The 9,652-nt window shown below is 55.1% G+C and overlaps 1 protein-coding gene across 1 annotated transcript; it reads right to left on the reverse strand.

The window, feature by feature from the left end:
* Positions 1-217: 217 nt before the first annotated feature.
* On the reverse strand, positions 218-9,390 carry GATA4 (GATA binding protein 4). The gene is made up of 6 exons (XM_008072457.1): positions 9,374-9,390; positions 9,100-9,268; positions 7,829-7,954; positions 4,695-4,782; positions 2,119-2,261; positions 218-613 (listed from the first exon to the last, which is right to left on the reverse strand). The coding sequence occupies exons 2-6, from the start codon at positions 9,262-9,264 to the stop codon at positions 431-433; spliced, it is 705 nt and encodes a 234-aa protein (XP_008070648.1). The 5' UTR covers positions 9,265-9,268; positions 9,374-9,390; the 3' UTR covers positions 218-430.
* Between the last annotated feature and the right edge of the window lie 262 nt (positions 9,391-9,652).

The raw sequence follows: 9,652 nt of genomic DNA on the forward strand, positions 1-9,652 counted from the left end.
ACCTGGCCCATTCAGGTGCGTGCCAAGTGGATGCCCTCTCTCGAGGCCCTGCCCCCTCCGCCTGCTCTCAGATGCCCAGCACCAGGGACACGGTGGAACAGCCACCGCCACAGCGACGGACAGGCAGAAGGAAGGCACCTTGGGAAAGCAGTCTCCAACTCACGGGAGGGACGAAGCGTGCTCGTGGTGAAGGCTGGCCTCTCCTGTGTCAGCATCGGGGCTCCCCCTGGTCCCCCCACTTTGAAAAGGCACCCGAGGAAACCCAGCACCCACTTCCCCTGAACAGATCGCCAATTCAAGTTTCTTCCCAGCGGTTCTTCGGGAGTCATTCCCAGGCAGTGGAGGCCGGCCCCGGGGGCCCAGAGCTTCCGCCTCTGCTGTCCTCTGAGTCCCAGGTCCGCGTGGGAATGTGATGGGGGAAGAGGGGCGGTTACGCAGTGATGATGTCCCCATGACTGTCGGCCAGGACTAGGCTGTTCCAAGAGTCCTGCTTGGAGGTGGCCTGTGAAGACTGGCTCCCGGGAGACGTGTAGCCTTGTGGAGAGAGCTTCAGGGCCGAGAGCACCGGGTGGATGGAGGGCCCGTGGCCAGACATCGCGCTGACGGAGAACGTCTGAAAGGCAGAAAGTGTGGGATGATGCCCAGGGAGCTGCTCCTGAGGGTTCAGGAGGCCTGGGCTGGGGAGGAGCACTCCGCCCCACGGAGTCCCCGGACGGCGCCAACCCCAGGAAGGGGCAGGGCAGGGCAGGGGACCAAGGACCAATCGCCACCACCACTTCAGTTCAGCCCCAACCCTGTGAACTGGACGCAGAGGGCCCGGGTGATTCATCAGCTGCTTCTGAGCGCAGCAGCCAGTAGGCTCAAGGATACTGCGGTTTCTCAGAAGGCTCTGGCTATGCCAGGAGACCTGTTCTACAACCCTGTCACCATCACATCTCCACTTTCTGTTTTTTTGTTTGTTTGTTTGAGTCGGAGCCTCACTCCGCCGCCCAGGCTGGAGTGCAGTGGCTCGCTCACGGCCACCCCAGCGTCGACCTGCAAGGCTCCAGTGACCCTTCCGCCTCAGCCTTCCAAGGAGCTGGAATTACAGGTGCGAGCTACCGCACCCGGCTAATTTTTAATTCATTTTAGAGACGAGGTCTCCCAAGTTGCCGGGGCTGGTCTCGAACCCGCAGGCTCAGGCAATCCACTCGCCTCGGCCTCCCAAAGTGCTGGGACGACAGGCTGAGCCACCGAGCCCGGCCCACATCTCCACTTCCAAACAGAGACGCCATCCTCCCTGCCCAGAAGGAGCACCTGGCACTCCTGCTTCTGCGGGACAAGGCTCTCCCAGAGAACGAAAAACGCGTTAGGACACGGCCTCTCTCAGCTACGTGCAGATAAGAGACCACAGACAGGCAAAGGAAGACTGAGATGAAGCGTGGAGCATCTTGATCCCGGGAGAGGAGACTACAGAGGGGAGGGGACGGGGAAGTAGGAACCCAGGGACGTCATCATGTCGTACACAAGAGGACACTGGGGCCGATGCCAGGTATCTTCTGACACACGCAGAGCTGGGCCGCGTGAACGTGGCATCCTGCCTGTGACCTCCTTGCCAGGCCCCGGCCTGCCCTCCCTGCCCCCTGCAATTTCGAGGCCTTTGCTTATGCCAGTGGGCTCCTCTGTGCACCTCCTGCTAAAATCCTTCAGGGCCAAGATCTGACTCCCCGAATCTAGGAGACAGGCCTTCCTCAGGAGCCCCCTCCCACTCTTTCTCTCCAGTTGACCCTCACCTCCCCTCACCCTGACACAAGCGTCTGATTCAACCTGTGGTGGCGTGTTCTCTCTCCCCACCATCTGTGTCCAGCCCTAGACTCCCCTTTTCCTGGTCTCCAAAGGTTCTGACGCGGAGGAGACGCTGACATCTGAGCGGGCCAGCCGCGTGTCCACATCCCAAAGCTTGAGACGGTGTGTGGAAATACAGCCCCGTGCCGAGGGCCCTTGCCCGGACCAGGGCCCCGAGGACACAAAGTGGCCAGAAAGCGGGGTTTTCTGGCCCAGGGGCAGCTGGGCACTCGTGTCCTCCAGGGCTGCTGCAGTTTCTGTCCAATGCCCTGCCCCCCCGCCCTCGGCGAGTACCTGGGACATGGAGTTGCTGTGCCCGTAGTGAGACGACAGGCCCGGCTCTGTCTTGATGGGGCGCATCTCTTCACTGCCGCCGCTGCCGGTGGCGTTGCTGGAAGCGCTGCTGGTGGGAGGAAGGCTCTCGCTGCCCGAAGGACCTGGGCAAGACAAAGCCAGGACACTCAGACCAGGCAGCAACAAACAGACAGCGGCCCTCAGGACAGCCGGGTTAGGTCTGTATGAAGGGCTTTCTCTGCCTCGGCTAGGAGAGAAGCGGGGTTCTCGCCGGCGGAGGGCAAAGGCCCGCCAAATGATGGGCTTGTACCTGCCCTCCGAAACCCTTGAGCCCACTGGGGCTTCAGGATTCAGAACTTTCGGGAGACTTTTAAGATTGACTTTTGTGTTTAATGGTGTCTCACCAAGCTGGTCTTCAGTTCCTGGTTTCCAGTGAGCCTCCCACCTTGGCCTCCCAGGGTGCTGGGATGACAGGCATGCGCCCCACCCCAAATTTTACGTTTCACATTTTTTCTTTTTTGAGTTGGAGTCCCACTCGGTCACCCAGACCGGAGTGCAGTGGCCGCTCCCGGCCACCGCAGCCTCGACCCGCTGGGCTCCGGCGATCCTTCTGCCTCAGCCTTCCGAGTAGCCGGAATTACAGGCACGCGCTCCCATGCCCGGCTGATTTTTTCATTTATTGTAGAGATGAGGTCTCGCCGCCCAGGTGGGTCTCGAACTCACGGGCTCAGGCAATCCATTCGCCTCAGCCTCCCAAAGGCACGGGATGACAGGCTGAGCCACGAGCCCGGCTAGTTTCGCATTTTTATTACATCGTTTTCGTTTGTGAACAACGTGTGCGTACGTATGCATTTTCCGAGTCAGGGTCTCACTGTCACCCAGGCTGGAGTGCAGCGGCACCATCACCGCTCACCACAGCCTTGACTACCTGGGCTCAAGCGACCCCTTCCGCCTCAGCCGCCCGAGTGGCTGGGACTATTACAGGCACGCACCGCCATGCCCGACTAAATTTCAAATTTTTTGTAAAGACAGAGTCTTGCTGTGTTGCCCAGGCTGGTTTTGAACTGCTGGGCTCAAGCAATCCTCCCACTCAGCTGTCCAAAGTGCTAAGCCACCACGCCCAGCCTGTGGCTGAAAATTGTTTTTAACACAAACATGTATATTATAGAACATGTCCAGCGGGGTGTGGGACAACACCCTACAATCAAATGCATGAATATCCCTACAGTAAAACATATAACTTTCACACTCAGTGGGATAAAGAGAGACTACAAATAGCCTCATGTCTGTCAGATCAGGCTTTGCTGCCAATCCGGTTTCCTGGATTTGGAGTTCGGGGTCGGGGCTGCACACCTGAACCAAGAGCCTGCTCTGAGACTGCTGCGTGAGAGGAAATGGGTTACCCTGGGCCCGCCGTGCCCTCTGCAGTGGGGAAGCGGCAGGAGATGGAAGACCATGGCTGTGAGACACTGAGCAATCCAGTAGGAATTATGCTTGCCGGAAGGGCTGAGCGGTGGATGGATCTAGAGAAGCAGAACTCCGATCATGCTCTGGACAGACGAAAGGGGCGGCTTATCTGACTTGGTCATGTCTTGGGTTAGAAGACAAGCTTTCCATCAGATCAGCCGACTGACTTCCTCTGCGACTGTTGCGTTGACCCGCCAGATCTTTAATGTGGTAGCAGCACTGAGTAAGGAGGGTCCTTGGTAGAGGACTTTGGCAGCCACCATTCTTCTTGAAGTTTTATTTTATTTTAACTTTTCACAGAGGCAGGCCTGTGTTGCCCGGGTGGGAATACAATGGCTCACTGCACTCAACCGCACAATCATAGCTCACTGCAGCCCCAAACGCCTGAGCAGCCCTTTTTCTTAATCTAGAAATTAAGAAGGCAGAGTGGTATACGGAACAGAATGTTGACCCCCAAAGCGAAAAATCTTGGGTCTTAATGCCCAATCTGCCCATGAACAGCGTATGAATCTGGTTAAATCCTTGCCTTCCTCGAGCCCTCAGTTTGCTCGTTAGTAAAATGAAGATAATAAATTGGTTTTCATGGGGTGGGGGCTTGTAAATTTCCTTGCGATAACAGTTAGGAAGGGGCTTTCTAAAGCACTAAGCACTACATGATGTTACGCATACCTTGGCTTACAGATCAATCTGTTAGGAACAAGATGAATGGGACCCGATCCCCCCAGACCCCAATTAGCCAAGAGACTCGAAGGGAACTGAGATTTTTGGGTGGCCACCGCACCAAAGGCGAAGGGACTGAGTCACATTCCGCTTTCCTTCAGGCCCTCGTCTGGACCAGCTGGACCAGCTGGACCTCGTCTGGACCACCATGACAAAGACCGGGTCACAACTTGAGTCGAGCCTGCTCTGAGAGCTCCCAGCACATTCCATGGCAAAGTTTCTTTTTCTGCTGGGTTATTCATTCTGTCCTGAAAAGCCAGGGATGGGGGGAGGGTCTTGTCCTTCCACCTCGGCAGCCTGGCTGGCTTGCCTAACCCAAAGACACGGTTCTCACGCACTCCGCGGGCTACTGACTTATTCGTGTTCTTACAGACAGATCTTTTGCTCACCTGCTGGTGTCTTCGATTTATTGAGGTTCTTGGGCTTCCGTTTTCTGGTTTGAATCCCCTCTTTCCGCATTGCAAGAGGCCTGGGGACCTGGAGGGTCACAAGTCAACATGTACACGTATACATATGGTCTTCTGTTTGCATATAATCTGCCACCGTATTGAAATACACACACATGCACTACAAGAAGGCGCATCTAAGCGACCCCTCCACAAAGCCTTGGGGCTGAGACTGGGGGCACAGACCCCTGGAGCTTCTGCTGAGAGAGAAAAATCCATTCTATTTTTAAAGATGTGCAAGCATCTCTGTTATGTGGTGAGTATCTTACTACAGCTTGGAGGAGCAGAGAACTAAAGACAGTTCCTCCCTCCAGAAACTCACAGGTGAGTGAGAAAGACAAAGAGGAGAGATAACCAGAGTCTGTTAGGTAATGTGAGAAAACAGGGACAAAACACTAAACTTTGTCCTGGTCTGGGGGGTGCAGAGGAGGGAACACGAAGGTAAAGAGGAAGGCTTCACTGTGGGGGTGATGCCTAAGCTCTCAGAGGTTGAGTAGACAGGGACAGGCATTTCAAGGCAGCAGGAACAGTATGTGCAAAAGTCTTTCCCAGCCATACCTGGACACTGTGAAAACATAGAGATGCTAGCCGGCTGGGCTCGGTGGCTCAGCCTGTAATCCCAGCACTTTGGGAGGCCGAGGCGAGTGGATTGCCTGAGCCCGTGGGTTCGAGACCCACCTGGGCAACATCATCTCTACAATAAATAAAAAACTAGCTGGGCATGATAGTGCGTGTCTGTAATTCCGGCTACTTGGAAGGCTGAGATGGAAGGATCACCGGAGCCCAGGAGGTTGAGGCTGCAGTGGCTGGGAGCATGCCACTGTACTCTAGTCTGGGCGATGGAGTGAGACACCAACTCAAAAAGAGAGAGAGAGAGATGCTAGCAATAGTTATACCAGGAAAGTAGGCACCAGGAGGGACAGTCCTGGTGAGCTGGGACATGAAGTCACTACGTAGAGCAGCCCTATACCACCCTGGGTCTGGTGCTGTCTCCATGGGAGGTGGGAACAGCGAGAGATTATGCTGGAGAGACCACCCTGTGGCGGGCTCCTGAGACAAAGGGGCCCTGGACAACACTGTGACCACATCTGCCTCAAGCAGGAATGCTGGGAGGCGTGCCTTGAGCCATCTACAGATGCCTACGCCAGCCCCAGGGAGCAGGACCACACGTCTCTTTCCTGCAGATTTAGATCTCGTGCCATGCTCACGTCTGGTCTCTTAGCCCTGGTCTATTCCATGCTTGTCTACCCTGGGGATTCATGAAGGCCACGCCTGCAGATAAGGAAAGAAAAGCAGTAACTGCTTCAGAGACTTGAGCTTGGCATGATTAAGAGAAAAATGTACCCGCATACGTGAACTTGAGCTTGCCTCCTACTCAGCCGTGAGTAGATGAGATGGCATTCCCATCTCTGCCCACCATCTGCCCGTGACTCTGCAGCCAGTCACATGCTTCCTTTCCCTTTATTTTTTTTATTTGAATGTCTTCAAGCCATCCACCCCCTCCCTCGCCTCCGCCCTTCTTTTTGTTTGTTTGCTTTTTGAGTCGGGATCTCACTGTCACCCAGGCTGGAGTGCAGTGTCACGGTCACAGTTCACTGAAGCCTTGACCTCCTGAGTCCAGGCAATCCTTCCGCCTCAGCCTCCTGAGTAGCTGGGACGACAGGTGCATGCCACCACACCTGTTTAATTTTTTGACTTTTTGTAGATACAAGGTCTTGCTATGTTGCCAGGCTGGTCTTGAACTCCTGGGCTCAAGTGTCCCACCTCAGCCTCCCAAAGTGCTGGTATTGCAGACATGAACCACCATGCTTGCTAGGTTTGGTTTTCACTTTCCTTAGTGTCGTTTTCCAGTCACTATCATGTTTACACAATAAAATATATCTAACTTTTCATTTGTGGCTTAAGAGTTTTAAAACTTGTTTAAGAAGTCTGCCATCCCCAAGCAAGACTTGTCCTCATATTTTCTTCTAGAACTTTTATTGTATTTAACTTGTTTTCTGGTTTTCATTATAGCATTTTTATTGTCCAGTTTTAAAATTTCATTTTATTTCAAAGATGTTTTATGTTTATGATCTTTAATTCACCTACGTTTGTTTTTGTCTAAGATAGGAGATGAAGGTCATGAGTTGTTTTTGTTTTCCAGATGAATAGCCAATTATATCAATACGTTCTTCTTTTTTTTTTGAGTTGGAGTCTCACACTGTCACCCAGGCTGCAACGCAGTGGCACACTCGTGGCCATCCCAGCCTCAACCTGCTGGGTCTGGCGATCCCTCTGCCTCAGCCTTCCAAGAAGCTGAAACTACAGGCGCACTCTACCACACCCAGCTCATTTTTTTATTTATTGTAGAGACGAGGTCTCGCCAAGTTCCCCACAGGGTTTGTCTTGAACCCGTGGGTTCAGGCCATCCACTCGCCTCGGCCTCCCAAAGTGCTGGGATGACAGGCTGAATCACCAAGCCTAGCCAATACACTATTTTTAAACAAGCTACCCTTTACCCACTGGATCGAAGTGCCGCCTTTGTTATATATTATGCTATTCCTACAGACTAAGCACACATCGACACATACGTACGAACGACAGGAATTAACTTTGTACAATGTTAAAAACAGAAGAGATCGGCAAAGTTACGATTCCCTTCTGAATCTAAGTATTTCTGTGAAGAAGGAAAAAATGCCACTGGTGTAGAGAGTCATGACTGTCATGCCAGCACTTGGGGAGGCTGAGGCAAGAGGATCACTTGAGACCTGGAGTTCGAAACCAACCTGGGCCGCAAAGCGAGACTCCGTCTCTACAAAAAACAGAAAAAGCAGTCGGGCGTGGCAGTACATGCCTGTCATCCCAGCTACTCAGGAGGCTGAGGCAGCAGGACCACTTGATCCCAGGAGGGTGAGGCTGTAGTGAACCATGACTGTGCCAGCCTGGTGACAGAATGACCCCGTCTCAAAAAAAGAAGAAGGAAAAGGAATTCCAGTCTGGAGGGAAGAAGGCGATGAGAACTGAGAGACGGAGACGAAGGGGTGTCCGTCTGCGTGGGCACGGTGCGGGCAGGGGCGGGGTGGGCAGGAGGCACTCACCCCGTGGAGCTTCATGTAGAGGCCGCAGGCGTTGCACACGGGTTCGCCCTCGGCGTTACGGCGCCACAGCGTGGTGGTAGTGGTCTGGCAGTTGGCGCAGGAGAGGCCCACTCGGCGGGAGGCAGACTGCAAGACAGGAAACAGACTCTTTGCGTCTGGCCTCGCGTGCCCGCAGCCGGGCCTCCCCAGTGGGTGGCAGGGTGGGCCCTGGGAGGTGCCAGACCCAGGACGCACTTCACTCTCTCGCAGCTCCCAGGAGAGAACCAAACGTCTGCTTCCCGAGAAGGAGAGTGGCTTCGGGCACGGAAGAAAGCCCTGATGGCGGGTCCTACCTGTCATGCCCTGTCAGAGGAACAACCCAGCAAACGCTGGGCACCACGGGCAGGAAAGGTTCTCCCCAAAGTGGAACTGACGTGGGCTCCTGGTGGGGAAGGCGGTGGGGAAGGAGTTATTGGAGCCAAAGGGTATGAAAGACTGGCTTGGGAGCTCAAGAAAGGAAAGCCGGGTTTGGTGACTCACACTTGGAATCCCAGCACTCTGGGAGGCAGAGGCAGGAAGGTCGCTTGAGGCCTGGAGTCTGAGCCCAGCCCAGGCAACACAATGAGACTCTGCTCCGAAACAAAATAAAAGCCAAAAGAAAGAGCAGCGCCAAGGTTTATGCCCCCTGTTCCTCCCTTCCTAGTACACACGAAAGCTAGTTGGTATGGACCAAAATCAAGTCACATTTAAAAAGAATTGAAGCCGGGAGAGCTCCAAATCTGGGTCCCGGTCCCAGCCGCAAACTCTTCCCTGGCCAGAAGCTCAACCCAAACTGCTTGACCTTCCTGGACTTTGGGCTTTATCCAGTGACCAGCTGAAAACAGGTTAAAGACCAGTCTCTGGGCCAACCTTCCTCACAGGTCCCTGTGGACACAGGAGACGTTCTTGAGGCCGCCGGGCCGGGAGCCAGGTGCCTGGATTCTGAGAGACTCCCTGCCTGTGCGACCATGGGCCAGGTCCTTGGGTTTCCGGAGCCTCGCCTTCCACTTCTGCCGATTCCAGAGGCTCGGCCAGAGGGTCTGCAGTGTCCTCGCAGCCCCAGCTAGCTCTGACGTGGTGGGGATCACCAGGTGCCCCCTCCCGCCCTCCCACTCGCCCAGCCCCCGGACTCCAAAGTTCAAAGCCAGAGGGTTTTCCTGCTGAGTTGAGCGCCCCACCACTGGGCAGGCGAGCGCGCGGCCCCAGGCGGCGGGGCGCGGGGCACGGGGCGTGGGCTGTGGGCAGGCACTCACCAGCCGCCGCTGGGGCTTGATGAGTGGCCGGTTGATGCCGTTCATCTTGTGGTAGAGGCCGCAGGCGTTGCACAGGTAGTGGCCCGTCCCGTCCCTTCTCCAGAGCGGGGTGGACATGGCCCCGCAGTTGACGCACTCCCTGCCTTCCGAGAAGTCGTCGAACATATCTGCCAGGCGGAAGACACGCGTGAGGAAAGACAGACCGTGCCGTTTGTGCTCACACCCGGCGACCTTGGGAATCGAGACACTGCAGAAATAATGCCCCTTCTTTGGAAGGAGGGAAGGATGACCTGAGGCCGCCCTGGTCTTTCCTCATCCAAACTCCGCCCCCCGCGCAGCGGCTCCAGGTGGGACGTGGACCCCCCACCTCACCCCAGGCACAGCAGGACGCTGGCTGGAGGGGGAACACTGAGACTTCAGTCTCGATCTCTCATCTGGAGGCTCCAGCTGTGGGACCCTCACCCAACACTGAGGGCCACTCGGACCCTCTTTCTCTCTTTTTTCACCTTTCAAAAGAAAGATCACGTTTCTCTTTTAATAGAAATATAATAAA

Source organism: Carlito syrichta, unplaced genomic scaffold (assembly GCF_000164805.1).
Source record: "Carlito syrichta isolate Samal-C Ts95f unplaced genomic scaffold, Tarsius_syrichta-2.0.1 Scaffold315185, whole genome shotgun sequence".
NCBI lineage: Eukaryota > Metazoa > Chordata > Mammalia > Primates > Tarsiidae > Carlito > Carlito syrichta.